We start from the raw sequence: 22,540 nt of genomic DNA, 5'->3' as shown, positions 1-22,540 counted from the left end.
CCCCAAAAAATGCTCTGACATGGGGGTTCACTATGGTACCCCCTGATTTGGCTTGCTGAAGGTATTTGGTGTTTTCAAACGGGCTCAAAAGCTGCTAAATAGTGTTTTTGTGTAAGTGGGGTTTTTTTTGCAGAAAATAAGTTATCCCAGCAAATTTGGGGTACTTGAAAATGGGGGCCAGCATATTTTAAAGTTGCTAAAGTTACGTTGAAAAAAAAAAAAAAAAATTGTGAAAAATCCACCTGCCGCAAGCGCCTGTGATGAAAAAAAAAACCTGGGGCATATTTGGGGACCCCCCCAGAGTCAAGTTCGCTAGTTTTTAACTTTGTCCCCCAACATTTTTTTTTTATCCCCAAATTCAAAGTGTTTTTTTTGGGGTGTCCTTAAGTGTTTTTTTAAAAACTGTCTGAAGGCTGCACGGGGGTTCCCGCAACATTGCACCCCAAAACCCCAATTTTGCACTTTTTTCCGCCTGGTATTCATAGGCGAAAAAGCATTTCATTGACTTTCTGCCTAGGCGTACAGTCTTCCAAATTGAATATGGAGTAAAATCAAAACAGGCGAAAATGACGTCATCAGCGAAAAGTTTTCGCCAAAAGCTTGCGAAACCGTCTTTTCGCTTCAAATTGAATACGGGCCTATGTTTCCTGCACAACTCAAGTGTATACATGCATGTGTAAACTTCAAATATCGTAACCCCCCGTCCCAAATATAAAAAATACATAAAATGAACACAAAAAAGTTTCTAACCTGCTGATGAAAAAGATCTTCCTCCCCAAAATCTGCTTCTTCGTCCTCTTCATCCTCCTCTACACTGGAGAGAACAGACTTTAATAGTGTTCTCACCGCCACTTCCTGTTGGAATAGTGTGAAGAAATGATCAGGTCACAAATGACATGTATAATAAAAAAGGTATGCACAGTACATAAACAATGCAACATATATATCAAAGCATTATTTTGATTTTACAAGAAAAAGAAAAACCGAAGTGTGCAATGTAAAATTTAGAAATATAGTGAAATAAAAGGAGAAATAAAATGCCAACAGAAATTAGATTTTTTTTATTAAAAAAAATATAATATATCTAATATATATATATACATACATACACACACACACAAACACACACAGCCTATCCACACTTATAAAAAAAAAATATGAGATATGGTAAGAACTTACCTTTGTTATCTCTATTTCTACGAAGTCCATTGGGTTCCACAGGATACCTTGGGGTATAGGTGTGACGTCAGTCATCGGGCACCATAGAGTTAAGCTTTCAGCCTCCCAGGATGCACTAGGGTCCCCCTCCTATACCCCGCCCCCGAGCCAAGGCACCTCAGTTAGTTACCAAGCCATAGGCCGGAGGAGGAGAAGGAAGAGAGAGAAAGAAGATCTGGATACACACAAGAATCACACTCTCACCAGAGGGAGACGGAAAAACCGGTGACCAGAACAAAGCCCATCTGCAGCACAGGTGCGACAGGGCGGGAGTCCTGTGGAACCCTATGGACTTCGTAGAAATAGAGATAACAAAGGTAAGTTCTTACCATATCTCATATTTTCTACTTCAGGGTCCATAGGGTATCCACAGGATACCTTGGGGATGTCCCAAAGCAGTATCCTTTAAGGGTGGGGATGCTCCTGTGCTGAAAGGAGAATCCGCCGCCCGAAGGAAGCATCCTGAGAGGCGAAGGTGTCAAACCTGTAATACCTCACGAAGGTATGGACAGAGGACCACGTAGCAGCCTTGCAGATCTGGACTGCAGAGGCACCACGTCGAGCTGCCCACGAAGGACCCACAGACCTAGTGGAATGAGCCTTCAGAGAAGGAGGAACCGGCAGACCTTCATTACGATAAGCTTCAGAAATAGCCATACGGATCCAGGCTGCCAAAGTTTGCTTTGAAGCAGGCCAACCCTTTTTACGGAAGCCATAGAGGACAAACAAAACGTCCGACTTCCTAAACGAAGAAGTGCGGTCAACATAAGTCCTTAAGGCCCGCACAACATCCAAAGTGGCCTCACCCACTGAAAGACCAGGTGAGTTAAAAGCCGGAACATCAATTTCCTCGTTAACATGAAACTGGGAAACAACTTTGGGAAGAAAATCAGGCCGAGTGCGGAGCACTGCCCTGTTCCCATGAAAAATCAAGAAAGGGGGTCTACAAGAAAAAGCCCCTAAATCAGAAACACGTCTGGCCGAAGCTATGGCCAGAAGGAAAACAGTCTTCGCTGTTAGCCATTTAAGATCCACTGAGCACAGTGGTTCAAACGGCGGTCCCTGGAGAGCCCTCAGGACCACAGCCAAATCCCAAGGCGCCACAGGTGGAACAAAGGGCGGCTGAATGCGGAGAACACCTTGCATAAAGGTGCGCACATCCGGGATTGTAGCAATCCTACGGTGAAACCAGACAGACAGGACCGAAACCTGTACCTTCAAAGAAGCAAGGCGAAGCCCATGATCTAGTCCCGCTTGTAGGAAGGCAAGTATCCTAGACAGACGAAACTCCAGCGGTGCATAACCTCTCGGTCGACACCATTGGAAGAACGTATGCCACACGCGATGGTATATCCTCGCGGACGACGGTTTCCGAGCTCGCAACATGGTACGCACCACAGAGCTGGAAAACCCCCTGGACCTCAACATGGCTGTCTCAACAGCCACGCCGTCAAATACAGCCGAGCCAGGTCCGGGTGAAGACAAGGACCCTGCGACAGAAGGTCCGGTCGTAGCGGCAACTGCAGAAGACTGTCCACGGACAGACCCTGAAGGTCTGAGAACCAGTGCCGTCTGGGTCACACGGGAGCTATCAACAGAAGCATCCCTCCTTCCTGTTTGAATTTCCGGATTACCCGTGGAAGAAGGGAAACCGGAGGAAACAGGTATGTGAACCGGAACGTCCACCGGACGGACAGAGCATCCACCAGAGACGCCTGTTCGTCTCTTGTGCGAGACCCGTACACCGGCAACTTGTTGTTGTGCCGGGACGCCATGAGGTCGATCTCTGGAAGACCCCACCTGTCCACCAGCAGTTGAAAAACGTCCGGGTGCAGGGACCATTCCCCCAGATGAACGTCCTGGCGACTTAGAAACTCCGCCTCCCAATTTAGCACTCCCGGGATCAAGACCGCTGATATGGCCGGAAGATTGCGCTCCGCCCAAACCAGGATCTGAGACACCTCTACGAGAGCCGCCCGACTTAGTGTTCCTCCTTGCCTGCTTATGTAGGCCACGGTGGTAGCGTTGTCCGACTGGACCTGCACCGGGCGACCCTGGAGACCTCGATGTGCCTGCTGGAGAGCATTGAAGACCGCACGGAGTTCCAAGATATTTATTGGAAGCTCCGCTTCTGTCGGCGTCCACCTGCCCTGGAACAAGTGTGGAGCCGAAACTGCTCCCCAGCCCCGAAGACTGGCGTCCGTTGTCAACAGGACCCAATTTGGAACCCAGAACGGACGTCCCTTGCTGAGCTGGGTCGTCTGCAACCACCAGGCAAGGGACAGGCGAACCTCCGGGGTGAGCACTATCGTCTGGGACTTCAGAGACTGAGGCAGCCCGTTCCACTTGGACAGGATCAGGTGCTGCAGAGGTCTAGAGTGAAACTGGGCATATTCCACCATGTCGAACACCGACACCATGGAGCCCAGTAACCTCATCGCCGAGTGTAGAGACACCCGGCGGCTGTGCAGACAACTGCGCACCCTCGACTGTAAAGCAGAGATCTTTTCCTCTGTCACAAAGATCCTTTGCTGTCCCAAGTCCAATAAGGCTCCGAGGTGCAGAATCCGCCGAGACGGGATTAGAGTGGACTTCTGCCAGTTGATTAACCAGCCGAGCCATTGCAGCAGCGCAATGGTCAGGTCCAAGTGGCGTAGAAGGAGCTATGGAGATCCTGCCACTAATAACAGGTCGTCCAAGTACGGCAACATGCGGACTCCCTGCAGCCGCAGAGAAGCCGCCATGACCGCCATTACCTTGGTGAACACACGCGGTGCTGTCGCCAGGCCAAAAGGTAACGCCCAAAACTGTTAGTGGCCGCTGCGGATTGCAAACCTGAGGAACTGTTGATGGCGCAAAAGAATAGGAACATGCAGGTAAGCGTCCTGTATGTCCAATGACACCATGTAGTCCCCAGGTTCCAGCGCCAGAATAATGGACCGTAGGGTCTCCATCCGAAACTTTGGCACCCGCAAAGACTTGTTGAGAGCTTTGAGGTTGAGAATCGGACGATACGACCCATTGGGTTTCTGCACCAAAAAAAAAAAAAAAAAGATTTGAATAGAAACCCTGGCCCCTCTGGGAGAATGGAACAGGCACTATAACTCCAGCCTGGAGCATAGTGTGCAAGACCTTCCGCAGCTCCGTGGCCTTGTTCCGGTGTGATGGTAGACCCGTGGTGAAGAATCGAGCCGGGGGTCTGTGCCGGAAAGAGAGAGCGTACCCGTGGGAGACCACCTCGAGAACCCAAGTGTCTGTCGTGGTGACCGACCAACATCGAGCGAACTGCAGCAGGCGGCCTCCCACTTTGGGATCCCCCAACGGGAGGCCCGGACCGTCAGGCCGCAGGCTTGTCATCAGGCTTAGGGGCCGGACGTCTGGTACTCCATGCCTGCTTCCGGGGCTTGGCCGATTTTTTGGGACCAGCCTGTCAGGGAAAAGACTGTGGTTTGGGCCTGCCCTGGGCCCTATAAGACCGAAAGGACGATGGTCCTGAACCAGAAGGAGCCGCGGCCGACGGGAGACATGCCGATTTGGCTGCCGCCAGCGTGGCCACAATCTTGTCCAGATCTGGACCGAAGAGAACTTCTCCGTTAAAGGGCAACGCCTCCAAGCCCTTTTTGGAGTCAGCGTCCGCCTTCCAGGATCGCAACCACAAGGTGCGACGAGCAGCCACCGCTGCTGAAAAAATTAGAGACACCAGTGTACTAATGTCTAAGGCCGCCTCGTTGATATATGTGGCCGAATCACAGAGATTACCAATCAACTGCGTTTGTTCGGCCGGACAGTCGGAATCAAAGGACGCCTCCAATGAATCCGCTCAGCGCTCCATCGCTCTGGCAACCCAGCAAATGGCCATAGCCGGCCGCGCTGCCCCCCCCGCGAGGGAATAAGCGGACTTCAGGCAGATTTCCACCTTGCGGTCCGTAGCATCCTTAAGAAAGGACATGGATGGCATCGGCAATGTGGCACTACGGACAAGACGTGTCACATGAGAATCCACCTGTGGAGGGGATTCCCACTTAGCGAAATAATTATCCGACGTATAAGCCACCGCCAGGCGCCTCTGCGCCTGGTATCGCTTGCCAGGCTGTTTCCACGCCTCCTCTAAATGGTCCATTAACTGACCCGAAAGAGGAAAGACTGTGGCGTCACCCTTCACATCCTTAAAAAAGGCATACTTGGATTTAGCAGCTGGGGGAACTTCGTCCTCAATGACCAAGGCTGTGCGGACTGCCCGAATAAGTCCAGAAATATATACATTGGACCTAGCGTCAGCGTCCTTAGTATGAAGAGGTTCCTGATCGTAAGGATCCAGAATCTCCCCATCATCAGACGTCCCTTCGTCATCCTCATAAGGAGCCGACAGAGACGCCACCGGCCGTTTATGTGGCCGCATCACAGTCTCCCCTTGCAACACATCCGACAAGTGCTGTACAGAACTCGTCAGGGAGTTAACCCACGCCGGCTCCAGAGAAATCGGGAGACTGCGGGGTACCACCAATTGTCTTGGGAAACCCTGCATGGGTGACGACACCACTGACTGCTGGGACAAACCCATCTGAGTAAAAGCGGGCTGCGGAGCTAACTGGCCCACTAAGGTTGTAAGCGCCTGAGCGAAACAAGCCCAGGCGGCTCCTGTACCGGTACTGTAACCGTAAGAGGCCGCGCCATTGACAAACACTGCCGGCAGAGGCCCTCCGCGCTACCCTCCCCCTCCGCTAACGGTACTTTACACGTAGTACACTGCAGCCGGAGAGGAAAATCACTTTCAGACATGATGGTACTAAGTATGTGAATTGTATTTTAAAGAGGTGAGAGACCACCCTGCAGCACCGCACCGCAAGGGCTTAGCAGAACGAACAGGGACAGTAATAAAGCTGACAGTCAGTATAGAAGATACAGGCAGCAGCGCTAGCACAGTCACATACAATGCAAAGAAAATCAATTCCTGCACTAACCAGCGCTGATCACTCAACTACACAGACACAGGGTCTGGTAGGACACAGCGCTGCATACACAGACCTGACCACGGCGGAGGAGAGGTATGCGGGGGGACCCAGACCAAGATGCTTCCTTCCAGGCTTCCAGCAGCGTTCACCATGCGTTCAAGGAAGATGGCCGCCGAGGAGCAGAGGGGAGGCTGGCCTGGGGGAGGAGGGCTGCTACAGGACCAGTCGGCAGTGTGCAGAGAGGGCTGTGTGCAGCGGGGGAGGCGCCGGCTGTGAGACAGGGAAGGCGCGCTCCCCTGGCATGCATTTAACCCCCAGGACGCCGCAGCGCTACCGCTCTGCTGCGGTCCGCTGTCCCAGGGGGGTAGTGGAAGCGCAGGTTCTTACCTGGCTCCACGCTGCAGCCAGTCCCCAGGTAGCCCCCTGCCTGGGGACTCTGGACCATGTAACAGAGTGGACCCACCGCGGGACCCCGCTGCTTACCTTGCTGTCCCCCTTGAATCCGGCCATGGTCCGGAACATCTGGGGTCACCGCTAGCTGTGACCCCAGATGCTCACCAGCATCCCCGGATCGGTACCGGCGTTCTGGTACCGGCGGGGGTGTAGGGAAGACAGCATGGACGTCAGGACTGACTGTCCATGCTGTACATCCAGATGTGCAGCCACAGCTGCATACAGGAAAGCTTCAGGGGCTCTTCTTAGCCCCCACTCCAACAGGTGCACCAGACTCCGGCCGGGCACCAAACTAAACTGAGGTGCCTTGGCTCGGGGGCGGGGTATAGGAGGGGGACCCTAGTGCATCCTGGGAGGCTGAAAGCTTACCTCTATGGTGCCTGACGTCACACCTATACCCCAAGGTATCCTGTGGATACCCTATGGACCCTGAAGTAGAAATAGGATTTTTGGTCACCTACATGCAATTCGCTCCTGCAAGTTGGGTAAACAAATGTATTTAATAAAGGATAAGGGATTAGGGATATACCTCTGCATTAGGTTTTGGTTTAAACAAAGAAATATTTGTGTATTGGCCCCAAATGACTGATATAGATCACATGAGTAATTAACCTTTGGGGGTGCTGCCAAAGACAATAAGAGAGTAAACATGCAAAAAGAAAAAGCATTGTCTCTTTGTTGGCGCACATAAGAAAAAAGAAAAATATGTATAATTTAACTTTTATTATACTAATTAAAAATCACTACCTTTTTAGTGAAATATGAGATCATAAAAAATAATTAAATTGTTGAAACAAAAATGTATTGTAAGTATCGTTATTTTTTGAATTATTGACATTACATATATCTCTATGTCCTATAATATATTCGGTTGACCTTCTGATTGATCACATAATAATCATTAATCAAATAAAGTGTATATCATCAGTGATATATTGTCATCTATTGAGTATGGTCTGTAATAATTTCATAAACTATTTATCCAAAAGGAGGAATCAGTTAAATAATTGATATAAATATCATAACCACCTTTATTAGGAAGATTATTGTCTATCCTGGATTATTGTCACATGGGATCATGTGTCCAGTATCCAATATACAGACGTCAACTTCCCATTGGGGTAAAATATGATGAATCTTCTTATTATCAGATTCACAATACGTAGGGAGTGTAAAGGGTTAACTCACAAAAACGGGTGCGTTAGGGTTTGTTATACATCCTACAAGCCTTTATGTGCAGAAAGATATTTTTATTGTATCATTCCTTATTTAAATATATAAATCCCAATATGATGTGCAGAGGAATCAATAGTATCCTCTAATAGATATTATATATTGTGTTAATACATTATCTGATATTTTTGTACTGCAAGTTAACAATCCTTTTTTAGGAATTCAGCAATAGTATATATCAATTGTAGTGCCCCCTGTTGGTTATTTTCATTTGTGTTGACACCGCACTATATAATATTTTATATTGCTGTATATGTAACACCCTCTAAAGGATATTACACATTATATCAATACGTGTTATTGGTTCTTATGCAATCAAAAATCTTTTTAATACACTCCCTATTCAGTGATTCATATTGCAAATCAACAACTCTTGGTTGGAAATTCAGTAATAATATGTACCAATTACAACACCCCCTATTGGTAGCTTTACTTAATATTAATACTGTATTATGAGATGTTATGTGTTGACATATAAGTTATTATAGCACCCCCTATTGGATGATTCACACTATGTTAGTACAGCACCATACAGTAATTTGCACACTTAAGCATATCAACCACAGCACCACCTATTGGTTACTTTTATATTTTATTAAATTTGTGCAGACAGTTATTTTTATTGCAGCGACCCCTGTTGGGTATATTTACTGCATGTGTAAAGTAAAAATCTCTATTGTTTCTCACTATATTAGTTTATAAACAATTGTATAATCAGACTACTGTTTGCCATTCCAAACAATTATTTAGCGGGATACAAGTGATATAACAATCTTTTTAAGATATATCATCGAGCATTAAAAAGCTATCAATGCTCTGTAAGATTTGTGCAGTCAGTTGTTTTTAATTGCAGCGCCCCATGTTGGGTGTATCCGTTGCACGTGTAAAGTTCTCTAGTGTATCCAGTTCCCACTATATTCATTTATATTAATTGTATACTCAAGTTATTATTTACCATTCCATTCGACTATTTTAGTGGGATACAAGTGGTACTCCAATTTTCTTAGATCAAAACATAAGACATGAAAGAGCAATCAGAGCTGTTCATGCCACGCCACCTATTGGATACTTTTATATTACTCTGTAAAATTTGTTGCAGTTACTTTTATTGCAGCGCCCTCTGTTGGGTGTAATTGCTGCACGTGCAAAATAAAATTCTCTAGTGTCTCCCACTATATTAGTTTGTATTGGTTATACACTCAGGCTACTATTTGCCTTTCCAATCAATTATATAGTGAGATATAAATGGTATAAAACTCTTAATTCACAACACACAGCATGAAAGAGCAATCAAAGCTCTTTGCAAATTATGTAAGGTGTTATTTTTTGCAGCGCCCCCTGTTGGATGTATCGGCGGCACATATAAAATTTTTAATGTATCCTGCTCCCACTAAATTAATATATTAATTGTAAACTCAGATTATTTGCTATTCCATACAGTTATTTAATGGGATGCAAGTGGTACAACAATCTTTTAAGGTCACAACATAGAGTTTGAGAGAGCAGTCAGAGCTGCCCACGCCAACGTACGTTTCAAAATTAAAGTTTTTTTCAAGGCAACCCGTTTGTGCCTGTTAGTATGGCTTTATTGAAAAATAACAGCCAATTAGGGCATGTTTCTATAATCATGTGAGCCGCCGGACCAATAGCGGACTGTTTTACTTATTGCTGATCACATGGGGTATCAGGCCAATCAGCATTGGCCTAACTCCCTCCTAACATGTGATACCAGCTTAGTCATCCCGGCACTCATGACCCATTCAAGCTGAAAATTAGTCATCGCCTTCTATACGCGTAGGACGCCGGGTCAATCAACAGCCTGCTCCACTCATCCAATCAGGACTCATCAGCGTCATCACCCAGGACATTGGACCAAATCAGTCATCTTCAATCAAAACAACACGATCTTATTACTAGGACCCATAGCATCATGTTGATACGTTACCTAGCAACCAGAATCACACACTTCTATGGCAAAATCACTTATTCTGTCTAAAGTAGGTCTCTGGTTTGTCGTGTAATAACAAAGATCAGAGCATATCTTATTGATATGAATAGATAACGTTCACTGCACTAAACATATTGATAATCTTGATAATAATCTTTTCCCTTTTATAGATTATTGTTACATAATTATAACCCAATGGAATCATATTGACATTAAATACTGTCATTATAAGTTCTATAATTGTTTTAATTATATATCATAGATTATGCATAATGATCAATTAATGATACAATTATGTTGCCCATATCTGTATATATTACCCATATTTATTAATATTCCTACAAATATTCCTTTAAGATTGTATAAAGGAAAAGGATTAATTTATTGTTACCATAATTAATAAAATTTAGATAAGTGTTTATAAAAAATAAATTAAATTTTAATGGATATCTAAACATTTAATAAAGTATGTGTATGTGTATATGAATATTGTGACTTGTGTATATGTATTAATATAATGTTCAAAAAATTCACAGCAAATTAAAACATAATGCTAATATTTTGATACGTATGTAAGTGCAAGTAAAAAAACGAAAAGAAAAATAAAAAAAGTGTAAAAAAATTGGTATAATGGATTATTAATTAATTCACTGATTATTGTCATGACCTTACTACAGTCAATAAACTAGTGAAATCTAAATAAGTGTCTATATACACTAAAAATATAATAAACATTTAATAAGATATATTTATATGATGTGCATTTAGTAACTAGTTGGTGTGTTAAAAATATGTGAAAGTGTAAAATTGTGTGAAAAAATAATAATTATTAATAAAGTGAGATATGACTCCAAAAATCCATTTATTTATAACTTAAATCGACACAAATTCATATCAATAATATATATATACCTATAAAATTCATAATGTAACTTCATCTATCTAAAAATTTGATTATATCAGAAAAAGATCCATACACAAACACGAGTAAGGGCCCCTCATTATCGTAATGATTAATTATTAATGAGATAATCCACAAGAAAGAAGAAACAGTATCTAATTATTTATGTATTCCAGTAAATAGATCATAAAAAAGATGAGTAGCTTATGTTTTCATTTAGTCCAAAGGGATGTAGACTATTCATTAGGAAAATCATTCTAGTTTCAAACCTGAGAAGTTCCCTATCTATATCCCCACCTCTAACACCTAACTATTTGGTTTATACCATTATGAATTACTGAATAGGGAGTGTATTAAAAAGATATTTGATTGCGTAAGAACCAATAACACGTATTGATATAATGTGTAATATCCTTTAGAGGGTGTTACATATACGGCAATATAAAATATTATATAGTGCGGTGTCAACACAAACGAAAATAACCAACAGGGGGCACTACAATTGATATATACTATTGCTGAATTCCAAAAAAAGGATTGTTAACTTGCAGTACAAAAATATCAGATAATTTATTAACACAATATATAATATCTATTAGAGGATACTATTGATCCCTCTGCACATCATATTGGGATTTATATATTTAAATAAGGAATGATACAATAAAAATATCTTTCTGCACATAAAGGCTTGTAGGATGTATAACAAACCCTAACGCACCCGTTTTTGTGAGTTGACCCTTTACACTCCCTACGTATGGTGAATCTGATAATAAGATGATCCATCATATTTTACCCCAATGGGAAGTTGACGTCTGTATATTGGATACTGGATACATGATCCCATGTGACAATAATCCAGGATAGACAATAATCTTCCTAATAAAGGTGGTTATGATATTTATATCAATTTTTTAACTGATTCCTCCTTTTGGATAAATAGTTTATGAAATTATTACAGACCATACTCAATAGATGACAATATATCACTGATGATATACACTTTATTTGATTAATGATTATTATGTGATACACAATTTTGTAAAATCAATCAGAAGGTCAACCGAATATATTATAGGACAGAGATATATGTATTGTCAATAATTCAAAAAATAACGATACTTACAATACATTTTTGTTTCAACAATTTAATTATTTTTTATGATCTCATATTTCACTAAAAAGGTAAAGTGATTTTTAATTAGTATAATAAAAGTTAAATGTTACATATTTTTCTCTTCTTATGTGCGCCAATAAAGAGACAATACTTTTCTTTTTGCATGTAAACATAAATGTACACTGACTACAAGCTAATACAGCTGTCTCAGACAAAATATCCAAACACAGTCACTTTGTGCAATGCTCTAACAAGTTATAATAAACTTAAAAACAGGCCTTGGACTTAAGGGAATGCTGCAAAAGCAAACAAACATAAAAAAATACAATAAAAGTCATATCAGTTAGCCTGTGATTAATCCAAGTAATGTTGATGCCTTCTAAATAATATAATACTTTAGACGTACCTCTTCATCACTGTTCACCAAGGAGATTTTGAAGTTACCATCTATTCCCCAAGAAGTTTGGTTCTTCCAGACCAAGACAGAAGGAGGGCTATGGGCCACGCCTGCATCTGCACTGTATATCTAGTGAAACATGGCTGCATTAAAAATCTAGACAACTTAAACTATTACACATCAAAATCAATGTTTTAGCATACGTCACAGAAAGCTACTTGAGGACTCACAAGATGTGAAATGCCCCTTAAAGGATTAAACAAAACAAAAAAAAACACCTCACCTTAACAGACTGGCCTGCTTTCAGCACATACTTGGGGGTGAATTTGTAAACGATTTCTTTTTCTCCAATTTGAAACTTTAGTTTCCAGCTCCCTAGAGATTGGTCCTAGGAAGTAAAAGATGTAAAGTGTAGCAATTAAATTTCTCCCCAATTCTTTTATCTTTTAAAAAGGTAAGACACTACAGAAGCACATACACTACACTCAGGGGGGGATATCCAATTAGCCGCGATAATAATTATTTAGCTGAAAACCTATTGGATTATTCTCCCAAATTTGCCACTTATCGCATGTTTGCGCGGTCCCATTTATCATGCTATCCTATTGCAAAACAGGAGATTACCAATTTGCACTATAATTCTTGCATGGATGACAGGTGATAAGTACAGGTGGTTAAATCAGCCTGTACCCCAAAAAAGGTAAACTAAGGTAGGGTAATGGTATAGAAGGGCGTTAGTGGCTATAATCCAAAGGTCTGGGGTTCTTAAATTGTGTCAAATGGCTGTTATATGTATATTTCTCTAACAGCAAAAAAAAAAAATATGTAGAAAGCACTATTTTTTGGCTAAAATAAATGCTGTAGTAAAACTAGGGGTACATTGAAATAGGTGTACGTACATTTTTGTGTCATTATAGGGCTTTTTATTTTCAATGTTAAAAATACACCTGTCACTTGCACCTCCAATGTTTAAATGACTTGTCCCACTACTTGAAACCCATTTTTCAACACTTAACTTTTCACCCCAAAAATGAAATGTCAGTATTGGCCAAATTAAGCCAATTAAAAATTAGCTTTGCCTATTTAGTAATTAAGGAGGGTGTCCCAGTGGTCCTGCACCGTCCCAAATTTTTTTTGCCAAAATTAGGGTTTTTTCAGAACTTATCATCACCTGCTCTAAGGTGGTAAAAAGAAATATGCAATAATTCCTATACAGCTGGAGTCTCCCAAACCCAAATATTCAGAAATACGGATTTTTTTTAAGCATGCCTGAAATAGTGACAACTTTGCTTTTTGGTACAATGTACACAAACTGTGCTTAAGGGACAAGCTTATTAAAACTAAAGTATAAAATTACCTTCAGGCTTTGTGTATTAGGTGTATATGAACAAATTAATTTCATGTATGTACAAAAACTGAGTCACACAATTATTGAAAATATGGTATCAAATTATATGCAGGCTGTGTGTATATGAAACAAATGCTTTCCATGTTTAGATTTGGGTCCCATTCCCAAAATGTTTCATTATGGTATGCAAATATTCCAAAATACGGATTATTCCAATATCCAAAATACTCCTGGTCCCAAGATTTCGCATATAAGAAAGCCGCGGCTAATAAGATAGCCCAATAACCATTTTTGGAGAAAGTTGGTTAAAGCTTCTGAGAAAACAAGAGATATGGTAAGAACTTACCTTTGTTATCTCTGTTTCTACGAAGTCCATAGGGTCCACAGGGTTGACCTTGGGGTATAGCTGGATCTGGATCCACGGGCACCACGTAGTTAAAGCTTTGCTGCTCCCAGGATGCACTTGGGTCCGTCCTCCTCTATACCCCGCCCCCGACCACATGCACCTCAGTTGGTAAGCAGATAAGGCCGGAGGAGGAGACTAAACAAAGAGAAGGAAGACTGGAACACACAAGAAACCATACTCACAGAAATGGGAGACGGAAAACCGGTGACCAGCCACACAGCCCATTTGAAGCCAGGTGCGTCAGGGCGGGCGCCCTGTGGACCCTATGGACTTCGTAGAAAGAGATAACAAAGGTAAGTTCTTACCATATCTCTTGTTTTCTACTTCAGGGTCCATAGGGGGTCCAACCTTGGGGATGTCCCAAAGCAGTTCAACTAAGGGCGGGGACGCTCCTGTGCTGAAAGGAGTCCCCGGCGCCCAAAGAATGCATCCTGAGAGGCGAAGGTGTCAAACGCATAAAACCTCAAAAACATCTGAATTGAAGACCAAGTAGCCGCCTTATACAGCTGAACAGCGGAGGCGCCACATCTAGCAGCCCAAGAGGGACCCACAGAACGAGTGGATTGAGCCTTAACAGAGGCTGGCACAGGTAAACCCTCCTGTGCATAAGCCTCACAAATAACTGAACGAAGCCAACGGGCTAACGTTTGCTTGTTGGCAGGCCAACCCCTCTTGTGAAAACCGAAGAGGACAAACAAAGAATCAGACTTCCTAACCGAAGCAGTCCGGTCCACATAGATTCTAAGTGCCCGGACCACATCCAAGGAAGCCTCACCAGCAGAAAGATCAGGTGACTGAAAAGCTGGCACAACAAGTTCCTGATTAATGTGGAACTTTGAAACCACTTTGGGCAAAAACTCAGGACGCATGCGGAGCACCGCCCTGTCCTGGTGAAAAATCAGAAAAGGAGGGCGACAGAAAAGCGCCCCCAATTCTGAAACCCTCCTGGCAGAAGCAATTGCCAGGAGAAAAATGGTCTTAAACGTCAGCCACTTGAGCTCCACCGACTCAAGCGGCTCAAAAGGAGGACTCTGCAAGACCCTCAGTACCACCGCCAAGTCCCATGGAGCCACCGGAGGCACGAAGGGAGGCTGGATCCTGAGAACACCTTGGAAAAAAGTGTGAACATCTGGCAGTGTAGCAATCCGTCGCTGAAACCACACGGACAAAGCAGACACATGAACCTTCAGAGAGGCCAGGCGTAAGCCGAGGTCCAAACCCGATTGAAGAAACTCCAAGATTCTGGAAACCCGGAACACCTGCGGATCATAGTTTCTGGATTCACACCACTGAAAATAAGTGCGCCACACCCTGTGGTAAATCCGCGCGGAAGCAGGCTTGCGTGCCCTAAGCATGGTACCAATGACCGAACTGGAGAAACCCCTAGACCTCAAGACGGCTGTCTCAAGAGCCACGCCGTCAAAGACAGCCGACCCAGATCCGGGTAAAGGCAGGGCCCTGAGACAACAGGTCCCGACGCTGAGGAAGAAGGTACGGAGCGTCGATGGAGAGGCACCTCAGATCGGAGTACCAAGGACGTCTGGGCCACGCCAGAGCCACCAGCACGAGCGTGCCTCCGTCCTGCTTGAATTTCCGCAGAACCCGAGGAAGCATAGTGTTCCCGCTAGGCTGTTTTAGCAGGGCGCGGCACCCTGCCCTCCTTCTGGAGGGCAAAAAGCACCCTGCCCTCCAGGAGGAGGGCAAAAAGCGCCCTGCCCTAACAGCCTGCGGGAGCCGTTCTCACCCACGGGACGCAGTGTCCCGCGGGTGGACAAACATGCGGTGACCCGGTCACCGCCGGAGAATAGACACCGGGCGCATGCGCCCGGCGTCTATTCTCCCTTTCTGCAGCGCTTGGGGGCTGCCCGGCATGTCCATAAGCGCCGGGCACGCCCCCAAGTATGACGAAAAGGGGACGAGTCTTATAGACACGCCCCCTATTCGTAACCACGCCCCCTTTTCGGACGCGCAGCGCGCCTTCGGCGCGCTCACAACATTGCCCTCTCTAGCTCCGGCACCCTGCCTGCCGCCGGAGCTAGAGGGAACACTAGAAGCAGGGATATCGGAGGAAACAGATACGCCAGGTGAAACGTCCATTTCACCGACAGAGCGTCTACCAGACAGGCGCCTGCGTCTCTTGTCCTTGACCCGTAAACGGGCAACTTGTGATTGTGATGGGAGGCCATCAAGTCCAGCTCCGGCAGCCCCCACCTGTCCACGAGTAGCTGAAACACCTCTGGGTGAAGCGACCATTCCCCGGGATGCACGTCGTGACGGCTGAGGAAGTCCGCCTCCCAATTGAGGACTCCGGGAATGAAGACTGCCGAGATCGCTGGAACGTGACACTCCGCCCAAGCAAGAATGCGAGACACCTCCGACATTGCTGCCCGACTGCGAGTTCCCCCTTGGTGGTTGATGTACGCCACCGTGGTGGCGTTGTCGGACTGCACCTGAACCGCCCTTCCGTGAAGAGCGGGGCCGGACGACTGCAGGGCCCTGTACACAGCCCGCAGTTCCAGGATGTTGATGGGGAGAAGTGCTTCTTCCGCGGACCAACGACCCTGAAGCGATAATGAGCCGGTCACTGCCCCCCCAACCCCGGAGACTGGCATCCGTCGTGAGCAGGACCCAGTCTGGGATCCAAAAAGGGGCGCCCCTCGACCAGATGCGCTGTCTGAAGCCACCAAGCCAAAGACTGCCGAACCTCCGGGGACAACACCAGCATCTGAGAGCGGATCCGGTGAGGTAACCCATTCCATTCCGATGCAGGGGCCGGGAATGGAACTGGGCAAATTCCACCATGTCTAATGTCGACACCATGGACCCCAGAACTCTCATAGCTGAATGGACCGACAGGCGGCAACTGCTCAGGCAACTGTGTATCCGCAACTGCAGGGAGGAGACCTTCTCCGGAGCCAGGAAAATCCGTTGTTGACGAGAATCCAGCAGGGATCCCAAATGAACCATCCGCTGTGATGGAATCAGGGAGGACTTCTTCCAATTTATCAACCACCCGTGTGCTTGAAGACAAGCAATGGTCAGGTGGAAATGTCGAAGAAGCACCTCCGGGGAGCTCGCCAGCAGCAGAAGATCGTCCAGGTACGGCAACAGACGTAGACCCTGACCCCGAAGGTGGGCAGCCATAACTGCCATCACCTTGGTGAACACCCTTGGAGCCGTGGAAAGGCCGAAAGGCAACGCCCGAAATTGGTAGTGATGGTTCAGGATAGCAAACCTCAGATACCGCTGATGTGCCGGTGCTATGGGCACATGGAGATAGGCGTCCTGGATATCGAGGGACACCATATAATCCCCGGGTTCCATCGCCAGAATGATGGAACGTAACGTTTCCATCCTGAACCTGGGAACTCTGAGGTATCTGTTCAGAGACTTCAAATTCAGGATAGGGTGATGAGAACCATTGGGTTTCTGTACCAGAAACAGAGTAGAATAGTACCCCGTCCCGCGCTGAGACTGCGGAACGGGAACAATGACCCCTGCTTGTAGCAAGGATTCTATAGCTACCTGAATCTGACCAGCTTTGGTCTTGTCCAGAGAAGGACTCGTACAGAAAAACTGGTGGGGTGGCCTGAACCGAAAAGACAGGGCGTACCCCTGAGAGACTACTTCTCGAACCCAGGCATCCGTGGTGGTATTGTGCCAACACTGTGCGAATTGGAGAAGTCGGCCTCCCACTCTGGGGTCCCCCAGAGAGAGGCCCGTCCCATCAGGCAGCAGGCTTATCTTCCTGCTTGGAAGAAGGGCGCCTAGCACTCCATGCTTGCTTCTTGGGCTTGGGTGCGGCCTTGGTCGCCGAATGTCTCGGGAAGGACTGGCCCTTGGCCTTACCCTGAACCCGAAAGGACCGAAAGGCAGAGCTCCTCACTTTAGCCAGCGCAGAGGCCGAAGGGAGGAAAGCCGACTTGGACTTAGCCAAAGTATCCACTATCTTGTCCAAATCCGGACCAAATAGTGAATCACCATTAAAAGGCAAGGCCTCCAGACCCTTTTTTGAATCTGCATCAGCCCTCCAGGACCTCAGCCACAGGGAGCGCCGAGCACACACCGCTGCAGCCGACACCCTAGAAGTGAGCAGGCTGGCATCCAAAGACGCTTCCCCAATATAGGAAGCTGCATCCCGCATCTGTCCCACTAACGCTCTCCGGATATCCAGAGCCTCCTCAGGAAAGGTATCCTCCAAGGCATTGGCCCATGCCTCAATGGCTTTAGCCACCCAGGAGATAGCCATGGACTAAATGGACTTTAAACAAGTCTCCACCTTCCTGTCCGTGGGATCCTTCAAAGAGGAGATAGACGGCAATGGCAGCGTCGCGCTTTTGATCAAGCGGGTAACGTGGGAATCCACCGCCGGCGGAGTCTCCCATTTCCTGCAATGAGCTTCAGGAAAAGGATAGTTCGCCGCCAACCTCTTCTGTGGATGGAACCTCTTACTGGGTAATTGCCAGGCCGCCGCCATATGATCCGATAATTGATCAGACAGGGGGAACACAGTTGAAGTCCCTTTGGCCTTTTTAAAATTAGGAAACTTCGACCTAGGAGCCGGCGCATCATCCTCAATATGTAGGATAGCCCGCACCGCCCTAACTAAGGCTGGAACATTAATAGAGGACTTAGCTTCCACCTCCTGCCCCATGGCATCAGAGTCAGAGTCCTCATGGATTTCTCCATCATCTGAGGACACTTCCGAGTCCGACAACTGCGCAGCTAGTGAACTCACAACCGGACGTTTAGACGCCCTTGGTGGCACATTACCTTGCAACATGGACTGAAACGCCGAGGATGAAGCCGCCAGACTCTGTACGGAGCTGGAGAGAACATCCACCCAAGGCGGAGGAGCCGTCGGAGCAAAACTCTGCAAAGGCACTACAGACTGACCGCAACATTTGTGGAACACCCGGGGAATGGGGGATGGTGGGCTGCGGCAACGCCCTAGAAGGGACCGCTGATGGGACCGATAACCGGTCCGCAATAGACGCCAGCACCTGTGAAAACATCGCCCAAGGAGGGTCCTGTGATACAGGGGGCTTGGAGGGGCCTGGTACCAGCTTGCACCGCCCGCACAGACCATCCTGAGATAAGTCCTCCCCATCAACTCCAGCAGCACAGCGTCTGCAGGAAAATAGCACAGGAGCCACAGAGCGCTCAGTCTCCTCATCAGACATGATACCGTAAATCACAAGAAATACGTATCACCAGAGGAATTACGGTTTTAACACCCGCGTACTCACCAGTATGCGACACAACAGCCCAGATATGGTACTGTGTAGCACACAACAGTATGTGACTGACCCCACAAATACGTGTTTTATATAAGTGAGGGTCTCAGAAAAACGCCCTTCCCCCACACACCTGCCGGGCCGTAGGAGAAGGAAAGGGATAGTTATAAGTTGACAGCAAGGAGAATAAGTCACAGACAGGCAGCACTAGCAATAGTCACATACAATGCAGAAAAGTTAGTACTCACTGCACCTTCCGCTACAATCAACCGCCCTGATTCAGTGTCTGGGAGGGCTATAGAGCTATGTACACTGTCCTTTAGCAGGGGAGAGGTACACAGGGGGACCGGTCCACTTGAAACCGCCTGGGAGTCTGCGATGCCTGCCAGTAAAGATGGCCGCCGGAGACCTCAGAGGAGGAGTGGCCGTAAGATAAGAGCAGCTCAGCGACGCCAGACTGCTAGTTGAAAGGCGCGCTGAGCTGAGGGGAGGAGCCGCTAGACAGGGAAGGCTGCCTCCCCTGGCTAGCAATTAACCCCCGGGTTGACGGTCCCGCTACCAGCCTGTTACCCTGGTGGTCTAGCAAACACGCGGGGTATTCCTCAATAGAGGGGGAGCCCGCCGCCGCTAGCGCCTCCGGTCTGTCCCCAGACACCGGAGGCTTCTGACTGCATAACCCGCGGCTTACCTGATCCCCGTCGCGTCCGGCAGCAGTCAAGGGAGTCCCCAGAGCCCGGCTAGTACAGGCTGTACTGGCGTCGCGGCGCCAGCGGGGAGAAGCAGCGGCAGCGTGGACGTCCTAAAGGACAGTCTGATGCTGCCGCTCTAAAAGTGTAAAAAAAGTAGAAAAAAATAAAAAATTTCTCTTTTAAAATAAAGCTTAGGGGCTGCTCCTGCAGCCCCACTGCGACAGGGTGACCCGACTCCGGCCGGGCACCAACTAAAACTGAGGTGCCTGTGGTCGGGGGCGTGGTATAGAGGAGGACGGACCCCAAGTGCATCCTGGGAGCAGCAAAGCTTTAACTGCGTGGTGCCCGTGGATCCAGATCCAGCTATACCCCAAGGTCAACCCTGTGGACCCCTATGGACCCTGAAGTAGAAAAACGGGTTATCGGGCCCAATCGGATACACCCCTATGAGAAGAAAAACAGCCATATGGTGTTACATGCTACAGGTTAACACACGTTGTAGCACACTTGGGGGGGCGTGGTAGGAACTTGCCGTGGCATTGGGGGTTTAACCACATCGTGGCCCCGCCTTGTGAAGCAGGGGGAAGGGCCACAATAACATGATCCACTGCGGGAGTTCAGGTGAAACAATCACTGGCAATGAGCATGGCATCAATTCACACTGCGGGGAAAGCTTGGGGGGCAACTGCGTCTCACGGTCATGCCCTTTTCTAGTGACCATGCCCCCTTTTCAGGCATGCGCAGAGTAGTGTTCTTCAATGAGAGACGCTCTGCCTATTACCAACCCTAGAAGAAACAGTATGCTGAGGTTTTAATCTACAAATATGAAAATAATGTGCAATAAAATGCTGATATGTTCTGTCTGGGCACTCACCTTGTCAGAATTATTTTTCAGGTGAATATACTTTCCCTCCAGATCAATCTCCTCTATAGTGATGCTACCAGTAGCACTTGACTGCTGCGATATATGAAATTTACTAGTACTACTTCGTCCACTAGTGATGCCAGAGCCCTCTACTCCACCAGCACTGCTTGAACCACGTGAGGAGATCCTACTCCAGCTACCAGAAGTCTGAATGTTGCCACCTTCTTCACTTTCTTCAGCTTCAACACGTTTCCTCTTGCTACGAGATTGGCGGGTGGTAGAGGAGCTGCTGCTGGATGTAGCTCGTGACACTGTAACACGAGATTGTGGACTTGGTGACAATTTCAACCTTTAAATTGAAACACAAGTCAGTATTTAAAAGTAGTTCTAGCATTTTGCAAAGCAAAGTAATTCTTACTTTATGCATCGCTACAGTAGCCATAAAACATGGGTGGTCAAAATAGTTTATATGCTATTACAACATTTAAAAATAATTTATACAAAGATTTCAAGTCTCTCTAACGAAAAAAAAAATAAACAACCCGTGAACATCTTCAGATTTGCCCAGACACATCTAGGGTACAATGTGCAAGTGTGTGAATCATTTGTAAAAATGTCACTCTGAAAATAGACAAATATTTCTCCAGTAATGAGTTTTACAGAAATTGCATAATTCTAATAGTGTTCCCACTATCTTGTATTAGCGGGGCGCTGCACCTTCCTCGATTTTAAAATGGCAAAATGCGCCCTGCCCTTTTTGCGGCGCCTTGCTTTCCCTACACACAGGACAGTGTCCCGAGGATGGGAAAAGTTGCGGTGACAGATCACTGCCAATTGAACATATGCAAGGCATCTCTACACCTAGAGGGGAGTGTTTGGGGTAAGCCCAGCACCTGTGGAAGCCCCAGGTGTGACAAATTGGAGGCGTCCTAAGGACACTATGATTTTTATGTTTTTTCATGTGGGGATTTTTCCTCTTTTTATTCAATAAGGAAATGTATTATTTTAATGTTAATTCTACACTGGTTATTACTAGCATCTGTATATAGTACCTAAGAATTAAAGTACTTTTCATTGACTGAACACTCCAAGCGCTGCTGTATTCTTTTGTGGTTAATAACAAGAGATATGGTAAGAACTTACCTTTGTTATCTCTGTTTCTACGAAGTCCATAGGGTCCACAGGGTTGACCTTGGGGTATAGGTTGGGAACCAAATCCGGGCACCACGCAGTTAAAGCTTTTAGCTCCCAGGATGCACTTGGGTCCACTCTCCCTATAACCCCACCCCCAAGCCAGAGGCACCTCAGTTTGTAAGTAGCCAAAGGCCGGAGGAGGAGAGAAAAAGAGAGAGAATACTGGAACACTCGATAACCATACTCACAGAAATGGGAGACGGAAAACCGGTGACCAGCCACACAGCCCATTTGAAGCCAGGTGCGTCAGGGCGGGCGCCCTGTGGACCCTATGGACTTCGTAGAAACAGAGATAACAAAGGTAAGTTCTTACCATATCTCTTGTTTTCTACTTCAGGGTCCATAGGGGGTCCACAGGGTTGACCTTGGGGATGTCCCAAAGCAGTTCAACCAAGGTAGGGGACGCTCCTGTGCTGAGAGGAGAATCCGCCGCCAAAAAGGAAGCATCTGAGAGGCAAAGGAAACCAATGCCCAGAACCTTAAAAAGGTGTGGACAGAAGACCACGTGGCCACCTAGCAAGGCAAAACAGCCAAGGCGCCACCGCGAGCCACCCACGAGGGTTACATGGCCCGAGGAAAAAC

At 46.5% G+C, this 22,540-nt stretch overlaps 1 protein-coding gene across 1 annotated transcript in view; it reads right to left on the bottom strand.

Annotated features, from left to right (window-relative positions):
- The window catches only part of LOC148505415 (lamin-B2.L-like), a 36,207-nt gene that overhangs the window by 4,202 nt on the left and 9,465 nt on the right, over window positions 1-22,540 (bottom strand). The window contains exons 6-9 of the mRNA XM_088448364.1: window positions 20,774-21,113; window positions 12,503-12,607; window positions 12,229-12,348; window positions 751-855 (exon numbers count right to left, since the gene is read on the bottom strand). Of these exons, the coding sequence (XP_088304490.1) occupies window positions 751-855; window positions 12,229-12,348; window positions 12,503-12,607; window positions 20,774-21,113 (670 nt within the window). The remainder of the gene's footprint in view (window positions 1-750; window positions 856-12,228; window positions 12,349-12,502; window positions 12,608-20,773; window positions 21,114-22,540) is intronic.

This window comes from Taudactylus pleione, unplaced genomic scaffold, assembly GCF_031769625.1.
Source record: "Taudactylus pleione unplaced genomic scaffold, aTauple2 ptg000454l, whole genome shotgun sequence".
NCBI classification, from domain to species: domain Eukaryota; kingdom Metazoa; phylum Chordata; class Amphibia; order Anura; family Myobatrachidae; genus Taudactylus; species Taudactylus pleione.
The sequence above is the reverse complement of the archived record's forward strand: the minus strand, read 5'-3'. Positions and strand labels throughout refer to the sequence as shown.